The following is a 15,803-nucleotide window of genomic DNA, read 5'->3' as shown; positions in this document are numbered from 1 at the left end:
AACAGTGGAATTAGAGTGAATAAGGAGTAAGTAAATCAAGAGGCAATTTATAAATATTTGTAAGGTTCTGAGACAGGAAGTTAACTCTGCTTGTTTCATTGCTTTGGTGGGCCTGCCTCACCAAACTCCTGGCAAGAGTTCAGGTCCAGACATAGGAGTATAACCCTTGACAGTGGTTTGAGGTTTGATTTCTCTGTTCAACCCAAAGCCAATTCTCAACCACTAGCTCCATATGATTATTTTTCAGACTAGTTTCCTAAGAAAGCGAGATACATGCTGTCCTTGTTTTCCCAGTAACTTTTGACTTCACTGGCAGATTTTAACTAAAACTGCAGATAAGGGCAGTATTCAAAGCTGTGAATTTTATGACAGTAGGTACCCAAGCAGAGAAGGGAGAACAGTGGCCAAGGAGATGATAACATTACCCTTATCTTAATATCTCTAAATGATTTGCAAAGGATGATTTGGGGGCTGAAGTGCTAAGGCTTGGACAACAGGCCCAAGCCAGAGTTGATGTATAGATGAATCCTGTATATTTTATAACTGATAACCATTGTGCTAGTAGGTATTGTACTAAGTTATAACAACCTACTTATGCTGATGTAAAAAGTGCTAAAGCATTGAAATACTGCAGCCTGAACAACAGGCCCCAAGCTGAAGCTGCTAACTTAGTATTATTAACAAACTATGTAAGCTCACTAGTGAAAGATGCAGCTTAGAATATAATCAGTAGTGAGGACAAAATGCTGAGAGAATGTAACCAACTTCCCTTGTTTAGCCTTGCTCAAGGCTGAGAACCCATGTATTTGGCCTTGTTAGAAACTCCCTTGGTTCCCCTCCCACCGGAGCCCTGGCCAGGCTTTGGGTGGAATCCAACAGGAGAATGAAACCAGAAATTTTCCACTCAAAGGTGCCAGCTATTCTGGCTCACTGATTTTTAGGTATATAAGGCTGGACCCGCTCACAGCGACTTTGGAAGCCTCACCTACGGGTGGACGCACCGCGTAGGATTTCCCACTTGCCGGGACAGGCTCTCCAAATCCTCGCTGTAACCGGGGCTGCCCAGCCACTGCGGATCTGGATGATGGTAACGTATGCAAGTGGTGATGGATCTTTCTTAATCACTACTCTCTCTCTCAGGTAGTAATGATTTGATGCATTACCCTGTATTTTCCTGTTTGTTGCTTTTAAGTGCACTGTTCTGTCTTTTCTTACTGCATGTTTTCTGTATTACACTGTTAGATTATTTGGTTATCACCAGTAAAATACACCTGCTCTTTTCACTCTGGTGTCTGAGTTTAATTGGTATCCTTAATCAGCAAAACAGGGGCCCTTGTTAATTTTTGAATCAATTGTTGAGTGATTGTTTTCTTCACTAATTTTTTTTGTTTGCTTATTTTACACACGATGGTGGAATGTGGCACCAAAAGAGCTTATGCCCTCACCCTGCATGCACTTGAGTCATAAATGCTTATGATTTGTAATATATCCCTTCTGTCTATCTTGTTAGGTTTGCAGTAAATGCTGCAGACTGCCTCACACCAGTAAGCAGCCTCTATCTTTCAAGCTGCAGCCACTTACGATGATGCTACAAAGCACAACTAATGTCTACTTGTCACCAGGGCCAAATACTAGTCAAAAGTGTGGACAGAAATGTAACAGGTTTCAGCTCTGGGCTATTGGTCTTGGATCATCTCAGGCACTAAGACTCTTCCCTGTCACTTGAGGCAGGAACAGGGTAACTTTGGAGAAGTGATCTGATTGGGATTGCTCCTGGATGCAGAATTGTCCAGGAGCTGGGATTCAACCATTGCTTCTAGATCATTTTAAAATCTCTTTTTGGTATCAGATCTTGCCTTTTTGGATTGTTTAATAAAACACGGGCTATGCAGCATTATTTAGATATAGAGAGGTGTGTATGTATTTATTTACAGAAGTATGCACCCATGGGACATGAGTTTTCTTTTCCAGTGCCTGCAGCTCTCCCTGTTTAGGTGCAAATATACCATGCCTTTATACTACCTATGGTTAACCTGCTCTTCATATGCTGACAGCTGTTGAAGAATGGGGAGCCTCAGCTTCACTTGAGTCCGATTCCATCGATGAACAACTTTATGTATTTGTGTTAAAACGTTTCTCATGTTGCTTGTGAGCTGCCTCCTCTCCTTCGCCGTGTGAAAGCTGCTGCCTGCCCGGCTGTAGGTCGTGCAGCACAGAGCACTCCATCTGTATGTTCCTGGGGATCCTTCCCCAGGGAGTGACAATATGGTGCCCCAGAGGCCTGGTGAGCCTGAGGAAGCCCTCTCGTGACAGTCCATTCTGAGGGATGACTTTGTCTTACTTTATTTAAAGATATAGGGTTTTTCATTACCTATGTCAGTTGTAATTTTTAAAATTAACTTTTTAAAAATTAATTTAAGAAAAAAAACAGAGTTGAAAAATTTGGATTGCGGTGATGCCTTCCCGTGTGCTAAGCGCACGGCAGTGTTCCCTCGGGTTGGTGCCTGCTACCTGAAGATGTCAGCTGTTGCTGCAGTTCGGCGATGCCTGACCTCCCGCCTGGACACCGCCTATCACCACACCCCGCGGGCCGAGGGCCGCCCCGGCCAGGCCCGGCGCCGCCCACACCCGCGGCCCCTCCCGCGCTCGGCGCCCCGCGCGCGGCTCGGCGCCCAGCGGCCAATGGCAGCCCCGCACGCAGCTGCCGCCGCGCTCCCGGAGCCGGGGTTGGCCGAGGGAGGGCGGCGCCCGGGGCGGCCTGACGGGGAGCGCGCGGCGGGCGCCTACCGCCATGCTGCGAGCGCTGCGGCGGCGCTGGGGCGCCTACAAGTACCGGTTCGTGCCCTGGCTGGCCCTCAACCTCCGCCGCAAGCGCAGGTGAGGCGGAGCGGCAGGCCCGGCGCGCCCCCGGACAGCGGCGAGGCCGCTCGGGGCGAGGCCCGGCCCGCCGCCCTGTCTGCGCTCCGGCGGGGTCAGGCGGCGCAGCCGGTGCCGCCTGGTGGTTTTCCCGCAGGGTGTTTCGGCCTCGAGTAGCTGCTGGAGCTGGGTGAGAGCTCCCCTCTGGGGGAGGGCGGCTGCCGCGGCCAAGACGCCGCTCCCAACCTTCTCGGGAGTGACCGGGGGCACCGCCGTAGCTAGCTCGGGTTTTTCACTGGGAGGTGGCAGTGTGTCTTTTCGCTGGCGTGAAAGTCTAATACTGAGATACTTTCAAATGGTATTTAATGTTAAAGCTAGATAGATAGGTTTTTCTTTTTTCGGTAACCTGCGTTTGCCCTCTTTAAAGGTAAAAGTAGTGCTTGAATTTAAATGAATACGACATTGTTACAAGTAGCATAATTAAAATCTCCCTAGTCAGCGTAATACTTGTCCTTATTTAAAGTGTAATGAACTATTTTTTTTGTATATAAACTTTGATAATCACATGTACTTGAGTTTTGGTATGTTTGTCACTAAGAACTCAGTGGGGTTTAACCTACTTGCCTTGCTGTAAAGACATGAGTGGTGGTTTTGTAGTAGAACAGGTATGAAAGAATATTGTTTAGAGTTTGGGTTTGTTTGAAACAACAGTGGATGTAAGTTGCTGCTGTAAAATGACTCTTCTGTATTTTATTTAGGAAAAATGTAATTTAAAATTTTTTTTTTTCCTTTACAGGACCCTCCGATATGTTCCCGAAAGCTCCAAAGACAAAATTATCTCTGATGAAGATGTGTTTGAAACACTACTGGAACTATTTAAAGCTCTGTTCATAAATGACTTCAACAGACAAGCACATATTTTGGCCTTACTTCCAGAAATCAGAAGTAAATATCTGGAACTACAGACTGTTGAGCAGAAGCAATCAAAAGTAAATTCATGTAACCATCAGAGTCGACGTGTGTTTAGTCCAGAAGAAGTTCTGTTTAATACACTAGGGTTCACTATTGGTCGAGACCGAAGTTCCCTGGTGTCTGCTGGAACTGGAGTCTTTGTTACCAAAGGTTTTGTACCAAAAGGGACAGTTGTATCTATGTATCCTGGTAATAGAATGTTCTTTTTTCTGATTAAGTTTGATGTGATTTCTCACCATCTAATTATAGAATGCCAAATTTCTACGCTAATTTTTATTTTACAGGTTTTATTTCTGTCATTCCGTAACAAAATCACAGGTTACGGTGAATGAGAGTATTTGTATAAACTGACTAGAGTTCCTTTAGAAATAAGCAAAGCAATACTGGGGGGATGGGGTGGGGTGGTAATTATGTTTATGAAAAAACCTTTCAGTACTCAAAGTCTGATTTTTTAGCTGCTAGAAAAGTTGTTCCAGGCTCTTTAAACACAAATTCAAGGGAGTGATTTCAAGTAGATGAACAATACAGTTCAGTTCTTTGGGGTTTGTGTTTTGCATAAGGATCTGAAAAATGAGGTTTTGAGATCTCCACACAGATCAGCAGACAAGACTATGAACTTTTTCAAAGAACAAAAATACAAATTGGAGAATGAAAATAAAACCTTTATTTAGTGGAACTCTCTTCCATAATAAGCCATATTTGGAAAATCAGCCCTTCTCTGTTCCTCATTTGTTAGAACTGTATTTGCTTACATTTCTTACAAAGATTTGTAATTCTGGTGGTCAGTATGGCCACCTAGGACAGCTCTGCTGCAATGCATTGGATTCATTTCTGTTTCACCTGCCAACAGAATCGTCCCCTGCATGTGGTCTCTGGCTTGTGCCAGCATTGCAGGACCGGGACCAGTCCACACGTGGGGCAGCAGAGCATGTTTTGCCATGCCAAAGCAGGAGTGTCTGGCCATTACCACTGACTGGTAAACTGACTAATTGTCAAACGACAATCACAGAGAATGAGCCTGCAACCCTGCAGCTTGCTTCAGATTTCAGGCACTTACTAAACATGAATGTAGGCTCATTGAGAGACTCCTCTAACAGCGAATCTAGCAAAACAAGAGGGTGAGCTGTTGAAATGCCTTCCTTTTTTGGGGGTATGGAGGAAACTGCAGGACTGCTGGCTGGGAAGGGACCCCATGGAGAGAGCGGGTCAGTGCTCTCCTGCCCGTGGTCTGGCAGTGCTGGCGGGGCCTTTAGCTCCTCGTGAGATTGCAGTGAAGGATTTCTGCAGAGAGTTGCTGAAGATGTGGGTGTGAGGGGTGCAGGACTGCAATGTCATGAAATATTGTAAGCCAGTCTGCTGTTACTTTCCTGTGCTTGGAACCCAGGGCAGGTTAATCCTGCCCACAGATCAGGGAAATGGTCTGCTGAAATTATTTGTCTGTTCATGTTTTGACATTTTTCCTCTCCTGTACCAAACAAAACCTCTGATCAGGGTGGTGAAGGGAGGTGTTTCAGCTTCTTTGCTGTATGTATGTGCTTTTTGAAGAGTCCTGACACAGTAGTAACGAAACAGCTTACTATCTTCAGCTGCACTTTCCTGAACAAGTATCACTTGACGCTTTCCTCTCTGAAGCAGGCCAGTTGGCTGTGATGCTTTTATCTACCACTCACCTGGATACTGGACACAGGCCTTCTCTTTAATGATTTCCTTCAGTCTAGAATATCTCAGATCATGTAGATTGTTTTTTGCATACCACCAAGATGTGTCTAAAAGCTTGTAGGCTTACAAGTGTTAATGTCATTAACTGAGAGAGGAGTTCTCTCCTACTCCTCTGTCTCCTTTGAGTTTCTGTGTGGAGGGGACTGGGTGATACCATAAGTCCATTCTGACAGTTAACTCATTTTCTTCTGAAATAATCATATCTGTTTTGCAACAGGTACAGTATACAGAAAGCATGAGCCCATCTTTTTCCAGTCCCTTGGCAATCCCTTTATTTTTAGGTGCATAGATGGCGTCCTTATTGATGGGAACGATAAAGGTCTATCAAGATCAGTGTACAGGTAAGCAGCCAAGAGAAATAGGGGATTGTCACTCAACTGATTTAAAACAGTGGTACTAATAGTCTCAGTTCCCTGTTGTCTTACCCTAAATTGAGTTATATTTGAATATCATCCACATGTGTGTATCTTGTAATGCAAACAACACAAGGATAAGAGCCGCTGGATGTGATCTGTTATGTACATGTGTTTTCATCTGTAACACCAGTGCAATGTGTTTGGATGTACAGAGACTGTTTCTGGTAAAGAAAATAGTTTTAATAGGAGCAGATTTAGCATAAAATTTTTTAAATGCTTCTGAGCTGTTACTCAGATCTGCTTAATGGATTTTTTAAAAAGAAGCCTTTATATGGACTTGCTAATACCAGAAGGGTGAATCTGGTAACTCAGGCTCTGGTCTACAGATGAGCAGCACTTAAGAAGGGAGCAGTAACCCTTATAATGATAACAATATTATCATCATCTCATGTTGGAAGGGACCCATAAAAATCGTCGAGTCCAACTCCCTGCTCCTCACAGGACCACGTAAAACTAAACCATATGACCAAGAGTGTCGTCCAGACACTCCTTGAACTCTTTTGACAGGCTTGGTGCTGTGACCACTTCCCTGGGGGGTCTGTTCCACTGACCAACCACCCTCTCAGTGAAGAACCTTTTCCTAACGTCCAGCCTGAACTTCCCCTGACGCAGCTAGCCTGGACTGTTTTAGCTTACTTAAAATATAACTTGTAGCAATTTGTGTTTAAATATGACACGAAAAGAAAATAATAACAAGCAAAATTAATCTAAAATAATACCTAATTTGAATACTAATATCTACTAATACCAGATTTTAATTCTGGGAATGAGTTTGAAGTTTACACTGTAATGAGCCTCACGTCTTTAGAGGTGAACGAGATGTGTTTACACTCCTGTAATGGTGTGTTCGATGTTGATTTCTGGAACTGTACATGGTAGTTTTGGGGGGGTTCTTCCTCTAGAGTCTGAAAGACACCACACACCAGTGGGAGGTTTAAATGTATTTTTTAAAGTGTCATGAAGGTGTTGGTCCACGCACACCCCCCCCCCCCGATCCCACTGTTGCCCTTTCTACCAGGTGGGTTGGACAGCTGTAACTTTATCCAGCAGCTGTGGCCATTTCTACAGGAGGAAGTATAGATAACCTGTTAAGTGGAGGAGCAGCGATTCACGTTAACACTGTCGGTCATTTCAGGTCTTGCAGCAGGAGAGACCAACTTGGCCCATTTCAAATGAGCGATGAGAGCTGGCTCACAGCTACCCTGCAAAACCCACTGGCAGTGGGACAGTATGTCAACAATTGCTCACATGGTAAGTCACCAGGTGAATTTTCCAGGCTTGAGTTTGTCTTTGTGGATATAAATTATTTCAGAGGTGACACAGAGAATCAGATGCTGATCTTGGGGAACAATAGTGCTGTTTAAAACAAGCACTTAGGGGATAAAGAGTTCCTGAGGCCTTTTGTGACCACTACATGTTAGAATCCTTCATCACAGCAGCACTTCAGATACCCTTGTGCTTTTCTCACTGACCCCCAGTCTCCCTCCTGGTATGTAGAATGAAAGGCGCACATCCCAAAATGTGAGATGGTAAAGGACCACTGGGCTGAGGCAGCACACACAGTTGTAGATCAAGTTCCCCGGTATGGTTCCAGCAGGCTTCATGAGATAACCATACACCGTGACATGTACAGTAAGATTCTTATCACTGCTCAGTTTGAGCTGTAATACCTTTTTTGACTTCCTCACATTTATGCACAAAATCTAGGGAACTGTTCGTATGATCTAGCTGTTGGACATGAAGAAGGGAACTATTTATGTATTCTGTCTCGCACAGTGTATGTTGGTCTTAAGGTCTGGGGGAATAATTTACAGGAATGGTGCTGAAAAACAGAAAGTTGAATTGCTACCATACCTAGCTTCTAAGTGGCTTTCAGAGCCTGCATTACACTAAAGATACCCTGTCTCCAGGGTATCCAGGAAGGTTGCTGGAGTAGTGAACCAGGTATTGACTGGCACGGAAACAAAGGGCTGTCCTATGAAACTGTTTCTTCCAGGTCCAATGTCCATGTAAAGAAAATGCCATTCTTCCTGCTGGACAGATGGTGGTTTTCTCCCTGGCTGTATTTATGACATACTTTGGCACCAATTTTTTTCAAGATTTTTTTTTTAAACTGCAGAAGCAGATGTTGTATATTAACAACATTTAGCAATGATGTAAACTCCCCCTGGTGCTATGCAAGTTGTGCCCCTTCATATAAATGTTGATAAACAGGTCATCCTGTTTAATGCAGTAAGAGTGAATTAAAGCTCCTATAGTTGGTTGTGTACATCTTGTATAAATTCAAACTTGGACTTCAGAGGAGTGTAGTAGCTCCCAACAGAGACACAGTTTTCAGGCTTGATCTGGTACTTTTGCAGTGGTACATTTGATATTTTTACATATCTCTAAACCCTGTCCAAGATCTCAGTATCATAGAGACTTTCTTTTTTTTCCTTATTTTTAGAAAAAGCAGCCAACGTGTGTTATCAGGAGTTTGATGTGCCAGGATATTTTCCAGTAGAACTGAAGCAGTATCTTCCAAACATCGTCTACAGCCATGACCTAGAGAGGTTAGCAGCGAATCAAAGAGCTCATAGATTTGTGTGATACAAAGCATACTGTATGTGTAAAAAAGACAAACATGGTTGAAGAATAGTAGTATTCTGTATGTCTGTATGGAAGAGTTAACTCTTTGAATAGACTAATTTTATGTGATTTACAAGACTATTTGTTCCTTTTTCCACATCTTCACAAATCAGGTCAGCGTAGCTGACAGTTTTACAAGCAGTGGTTACTCTATAGTGTGATTCTTCCAAATCCCATAAAGCACTAGTTATATTTTGCTTGTATTAGAGTATTGATGTTTCTTTGTATTTCAAATGTAGTTAGCAACCCTTAACCAGTCAAAGCCCTTCTAAGATAGTTGAGATTTAGGCTTCTTACTCCTGTTCTCCATGTCTTCTGTTTATGTGAGGAATAAGCAGATGAATTTGCAAGATGAAACCTAAAATTATTTTGTATTGAGACAAGTGAAATACTATGCAGTAGAAAGGCATGTGACTGTTAGTTATGCCACACAATTAGAACATCCTCATTATGACCTGAAAATCCATCTCTCTTAGAAATTAAAACAGTTTGAAACCTTTCTCAGATTTTTGTTTGGAAATGTGGGAAAAGTGACAATTAGATGAATATGTACAAGGAGCATTATGGTCAACAAGGACAGTATGTCTGGAGTGAGTGTCCTGTACTGGGATGTTGTCAAGAATAACTTTGAAACTGTGAGAAAGTAAGTTGTAAGGTTGGTCCTGAATTCAACACACCAAAGAAATTGTGCTTCTGATCCAGTTGCTACTTTCAGGAACCAGATAATCCTCTTCATCTAAAGGATGTATAAGGATTTTAGAGCACATTGTCTAGACTTTTAATGTAATTCTGGAGCTATTTTAAAAATCCGAAATTTGGTTGGAGAAAGTTATGATGCATATTGGAAAATCGGCTTTTCTGATTCAATTTAGGCTTTGTTGAGGCAAGGTTAAAGATGCACTTAAAATCTGCAGATAAATAAATAAATGCTAATAAAAGAAGTGGTAAGACTGAACTTTCAGGAAGCCTGGATGCTGCACTTCAAGTGTGAAAGTGCAGTGAGCAGAGCTAAGCTATGAGACCATTTCAGGAAGGGGGAATTTTGCTCTCTTGCTTGGAATCTGTCTGACAAAATATGGCCTTTCAGTCATCAGTTCTCCCAGTGTACAGCCACTAGACAAAAGATCCCATCTGTTTCTAGCTGATTGTTTTGATACTGATATTTACAGGGCTGACAACATAGGTAATCTAGTTTCTAAACATTTTTCTGTCTTGTAAAAGTGTTCTTAGCACTGTTTACCTTTTCATTGTTGTTCTTGTTTGATGTGTTTCAAAATGCCCTCACACTAAATTTCTTAGTAGTGGGGACTGTTTGGGTTGATACAGTTCTTCACTTCAACATTCATCAACATCAGAAGAACGTGCTCTCCTTCCTGGAATAGATACTTCAGCTTTAGGGCATGGTCATTTACTGGAAAATTTAGGGGGGGGTGGGTTCCTAAATCTCTCTGTAAAAAAACTGTTTGCCAGTCACTCACTTCATCTTGGGGTTTATGGAGAGTTCACCCATCATCGTAGATGGCAGCAGGTCTCTGGTGCAGTTCAGAGCTGTCGTTCTGGATGTTGTTTGGCTGAGTGGTTTAGCTGACTAGCACCTCCGGGTAGGCGTCTCTAGAGGAATGATTTCTGCTCCATGAACTTTGCTATAACTTCTGCTCCTGTCTAAGTGTCTTTTTCTGTGTCTTAACTAATTCTTTTCACTTCTGAATAACTCTGTGAGTGGAATCATTATTTGCATACCCACACAGGCTGTGCTTTTTTTGGTTGGTTTTGCTTAAATTTGTTATCTGTATTTCAGTTGTTTTTCCAGGCTCCCTGACCTGCATTACGCATATTACTCCCAGAAGTAATCAAGACAGAGCTATTGTTTCAGTTCCTTACCATGAAGAATTTAAAAAATTCAAAGGGAAATATAATTGTTCACTTCCACATGTTTTGCTTTTCCTTTTTTTACAGCCACCCAAGGTGTGTAGTGCTTGTCACTCTCAGAGACATCAAGCAAGGAGAAGAACTTTTTTCTAATTACTACACTGTTGTCAGCTGAATTAATAGATTCAAGACTGAAGAAATCAGTGTCATTAAAATACTTACTGTGTGTGTACTTCAGGCTTCATGAGCATTTTTATGTAACGGAGGGCTGTAGCTTTACATTTAGAAAGCAAGATGCAGGCTTGTATTTGCCTGAAAATACTCCATGTTTGATGGAGAGGTGAAGGTTTAACCATTTAGGTTCTCATCTGTCTACTGTTGTTGGTATTATTGCTTACTGGTGTTCAGCTGTCCATACAGCAGCTCATAAAATAAAAACCTAAGTTCTGGACATGTCATTTAATCTTGTAGCTTGCACAGTTGTCTGTAACTGACTGTGGCTCAAATTTAGTATTTTGCCATTTCACTTCTCATGCTTGTGACAACACAATTTGTAAAAATGACCTCCCTCTTGTGAACTATTCCTAGGATAATCCTCATAATTCATGGTAATTACTGGTTCTTGTTCTGGTTTTCTTGGAGTTGGTCTTCCTTTTAGAAAGTATTTCAGTGTAGCCAGTTGTCCAGATCTTTTATGAAGCCAGCTTTGGAACAGTGCTAATGTGCACTTCAGATGGGCCTGCGTGGTGTGCTGTCATCAAGAGGCCAACTTGAGCCGCTGGCTTTAGCTATGCCTGTCTTGGGGTAGGACGAAAGATGGTACGTATCTTGAAGCCCTGTCCAATCCTAGTTTCAGTGGTTCAGCAAATGTTTCCTGGCATGTGGCAACTTTCATAGCGTTTATTCTCAAAGGGAGAGAAATCCATGTTGCAGTGTAGCTGGAGGAGATAATGCCAACCAAGTGTGTGGTGTATTTTCTTTAATGAGTTACTGGCATAAACAGAGCCAGCCATTCCCACATTAATTCTTGCTGTCTGCAAACTGCCTTCAGAAAGTAAACAAGAGACAGCTTGTCAGTCTTTCGGTCTGGCTAAACAGCTTGGGAAAGAAAAATCATCCCAGTATTTGCTGCAAAAGTCCAAACAAGCCTCCCAATGAATTTGTGGTTGGCATAAGCTCATGAGAAAGGAGGAGCGGAGAAATGGTGTGCTCTGACGAGTGGCAGGCATCAGGGTAGCCAGGGTGCCCTGCGTAGCTGCAGAGGCATCTAGTCTCATTTCCAGAATGCAGAGCTTTTCAGAGTCTGTGTTACTTGGTCTCCTTACAAGCCTAAACCTTGTCTTTCATCTTCATCTGAAAGTCCTTCTCAGCCAGAGGAGGCTGGCTTTTTCAGGAAGATTTAAATAGCAGGGCTGTGAGGTAGTGGTGTGTGGCTCAGCATGGGTTGTACAAGTTTTCTGAAGATGCTGGGGAACAACTTCTCGTGACAGTCCTCGTGTGTTCACTGTGTGGTCAGAGCAGGCAGTGATCTCCGGTCTACTGAAGAGGACACACATCCTCCATCACTCTGGCTAGTTTGGGTCAGCTGTCCTGGCCATGCTCCCTCCCAGCTTCCTGCACACCTGCTCGCTGGCTGAGCATGGGAAACTGAAACAGCCCTAATTTAGGATAAGCGCTACTTGGCAACCACTGAAACATCAGCGTGTTACCAACATTATTTTCACACTAAATCCAAACCACAGCACTGTACCAGCTAAGAAGAGAATGAAGTCTGCCCCAGCTGAGACCAGGACAGTGTCTCGTGGCAGTGGAGGATGGCAGTGCTGATATGCAGGCTGCCTGTCATGAACAGGGTCTGTGGGACAGGCTTCTCCTTGCTGAGATACTGAAACCTGACAGACTGCTTTAGGGACTGCGCATACATGAAGGAAAGCAAGACCTGGCCTGCAACTGGCTGCAGCAATTGATTTCTGTCTGCTGGTGGCTATAGAAAGCCAAAAAGTGGCAGGTGGAGGGGGAGGTGCAGTCAGGTGGCACTTCTGAGCAAGAAGCAGCACAACACAGGGACTGAACAGGAGAAGTGAAAATGGAAGAGCAGAAATAATGGTCCAGTAAAGTTCTACAGCCTGTGAGAGGGTTTCAGGTATATCAGACCTTTCCTTGTGGTCTTTAGATTCCCACCTCTTCATTAAAGGTGGAAGTCACTCTAATTCCCTGTGTGCCGACCCATTCATTACCACCAAACTGACACCACCAGTGCCTGAGGGGAGCATGCGTTCTGACGTTATTTCAGATGTAGTGTGCAATCTGAAGTGCAGTAAATGTGCAGTAAAATTCTCTATGCAATCTATATATGGTTTGTTAATAAATTATTCATTACAGTAAGTACAATCTCTCTCTTGAAAGATGATTTGCCTGAGTGATTTTCATTGGAATTCCGTAAAAATAGTGACTTACTTGGCTAACTCTGCCTCTATATGCCTGTACACATAGTGGTAGAAGAAGGAAAGTGTTGGAAGTGTGAGAAAAGCAAAACAGTGAAAAAAATGCAAACCACACATTTCCTTAACACATGGTGCCCAGAACAAACACAGGACAGGATGGGGATCCAGTGATTTGTGTTGCCATGGCACCAAGGAGGAATGCAAAGTGAGGTGGAGGCCACGCGGTCCTGTTCTTCCACTTTTCTCAAGGAATATCTGACACGACTATACAGATTTATCTCCTGCTCTTTCCCTTCTCTCAAGGACTGTTTTGCAGTAGTCTGCAGACCTTATCTCTCACTCTTCCTCTTTTCCCACAGAAAGGGCACACACCTTGCACCAAGAAATGTGCAGTGTTGTTACTCAAGAAACAATGGCTTGACCACAGTCCCGCCCACTCACACATACACACTTAGATAAATACTACGCCAAGTAGTCGGAGGGACAATAATCTGATACCAAATCGGAGGGACGGATCGATGGGTTTGTGCTCCTCTCCCCCCCCAGAAGGATGCCTTTTGGTAAGATTTGGGCCCTCAGCTATGCTGAGTGATTGCCCAGGAATTAAGTCTGTGATTGCAATCGTTCTTTTTGTGTGTAGTGCTATATAGTCAACCTGCATTTTGTGCATTCATCGTAGGCAATCTCAAAGAATCTGCAGATGATGCATAAGAATAAACCATACTATTTGTGAACCTGACTGCTTCTCTTGAATGCAGCCGGACCTACAGCACATGGGCTGTTCGTGCATCTGGTGCCAGGCCTATAGTTACAGCCATAATTGGCATAGCTATTAAGAGGTAAGTCCAGCTGCCCCTAGCCGCTCTAATCTCGGAGGACCGGCTAGAACACAATTAATTCAAAATTAATTTGTTAGCTTAAATGCAACAGAAAGGAAAATCAAACTAAAATTTAAGGTAGTTTCAATTACTGATAGGTCACATCCACAAAGTCCTTCTCCCTGATGCAGACCCATAGTCTGCATGTGTTAAAATACCATCCTAATTCAGGAGAGAATTTGTATGTTTAAACCTGTTGCCAGCTGTGATGTGCTGTCTGGGATCTGCAGTGAGGGTCTGGGGCCTGGGGGGGATGGAGCCTGCTTTCCTGGCAGCGGCCCTCGCAGGGCTGTGCTGTGTGGTGGGTGTTTGGCTTCTGCTGAGTAGTGCTCACACAGCCTCAGGGCTGTGTCTGCAACCCCTCATTCTCAAAGGCCAGTGGGCTGGAAGTACGGAAGCAGGGGGGGCATAGCCAGGGCAGCTGTCCCAAGCTGACCAAAGACCTACCATATGATGTCATGCTCAGCCATAAAGTGAACAGAAAGGAGGAGGGGAGGGGGCATTTGTTATTAAGGTGTTTGTCTTCTGGACCAGGCACTACGCATACTGAGGCCCTGCTTCCCAGGCAGTGGCTGGACATCACCTGCTGATGGGGAGTGGATATTTTTGCTTTCTTCTGCTTCTGCATGGCCTTTGCTTTTGCTTTGTTAAACTGCTTTTATCTCAGCCCACAAGCTCTTTCTCATCTTATTTTCTTCTCCCCGTCCTGCTGAGGAGGGAGTGATAGAGTGGTTTGGTGGGCATCTAGCGTCTAGCCAGGGTCAACCCACCTCACCAACATGAGCAAAACCAGGATAGCGTGGGGAAAAAGGAAAGGTTCACCACTGCATGGAGTTCTAGGCTTATTTTTCCTGGATTTGTCTTAACTCCTTGCCTGTATGGTACAATGTCCTGGTGCTGCTAGTGGGGGAGTCCCCTGATTGCAGGCACCAGAGTGCAACTTGACAACTTGCGGAGGGTTGAAAGGCTGAGAAGATTAGCAGGATGTGCTGAATCCATGTGCCTCCTCAGCAGGAGCAGGAAGATGGAGCCCTTGACACTACAAGTATTTATTTGGAAATGCTGAGGGCCAGCTGACACTGCTCAGATGGTGAAATCAGATTTTGGAATAAAGGAGATGATTGCATCAAGAGACACCCAGTTGGTCTCACCAGGCTCCTCTGAAGAAAATTGGTCTGCAAGGGTCTGACTTTTGACTTCTTAGCCTAAAAGTTGAAGCTGGTGGTAACAGTCTCAGCTTAATTCTCCAGGAGGTTAAGTTGTTAACTGGAATCCCTGTTGATTTGGCATACCAGAACATCATGCTTGAAAGATCAAGAGATGAGCTGACAAACTTTGCAGGGGTGCTGCAGACTCCCAGGAAGAATAGAGATGGCCTGCAGCAGGAGAGGGACATGTCTGCTGGGGAACGGAGCTGCAAGGCATCAGCACAAGAATCGGAAACTCACTTTAAAAAAGCAATTCTTAATCAAGCTACTGAAGTACCCAGTAATCAATATTCTGAAGTATCACCAGTATGATTTAGAGCAGGTAGACATAAAATAGCCTGTGTCAGCTTTCCTGGTTAACACACTTGTGTTTGAAATGCCTGTCCATATGGGGAGTCCACCCTGAAGGGCTGGGCTGGGGGCAACTGGCAGCAGCTTGGAGGCCACCCTTCCCTCACGGCTTCTTTCTGGAGCTGTTTTATCCATCACCACTGTGTGTGGCCATGGAGAGTCTGACTAAGGCAAACATCATCTCCCTGCTATGGTGCTTTGATTTGAAAGGACTGAGTTTTTCAGGCACTGAAAAACATACAGTCTGTTAAACTACTGAAGGGTATGTATCTGTGGATATATATTCATACATATGTGTGCATATCTTCATACATATACACAGGTGTGTTTCTATACAAGTATATATATACTTATGTGGGACTGATGTAGGGGCTACAGTTCCCCAGGCGACTGCCATGGCACTGTGGTAGGAGGAGACAGGGAAAGGTGTGAGTGTGTGTAAATGCTGCTGCTCATCCATCC

General features: G+C 43.9%; 1 protein-coding gene across 2 annotated transcripts; it reads left to right on the top strand.

The window, feature by feature from the left end:
- The first annotated feature begins 2,752 nt into the window (after window positions 1–2,752).
- Window positions 2,753–10,918, top strand: SETD9 (SET domain containing 9). 2 transcript variants are annotated; one of them, XM_074856615.1, is made up of 6 exons: window positions 2,753–2,877; window positions 3,653–3,978; window positions 5,765–5,888; window positions 7,099–7,214; window positions 8,410–8,515; window positions 10,548–10,918. In XM_074856615.1, exons 1-6 carry the CDS (start codon window positions 2,792–2,794, stop codon window positions 10,633–10,635), a joined length of 846 nt encoding a protein of 281 aa, XP_074712716.1. In that variant the 5' UTR covers window positions 2,753–2,791; the 3' UTR covers window positions 10,636–10,918. The 2 variants fall into 2 exon arrangements, with proteins under 2 accessions (XP_074712716.1, XP_074712715.1); XM_074856614.1 differs by having other exon boundaries at window positions 3,653–4,017.
- Window positions 10,919–15,803: the final 4,885 nt, after the last annotated feature.

This window comes from Strix uralensis, chromosome Z (genome assembly GCF_047716275.1).
Source record: "Strix uralensis isolate ZFMK-TIS-50842 chromosome Z, bStrUra1, whole genome shotgun sequence".
Lineage (NCBI taxonomy): Eukaryota > Metazoa > Chordata > Aves > Strigiformes > Strigidae > Strix > Strix uralensis.
Note: the sequence above shows the minus strand (reverse complement) of the source record. Positions and strands in the feature narration are given on the sequence as shown.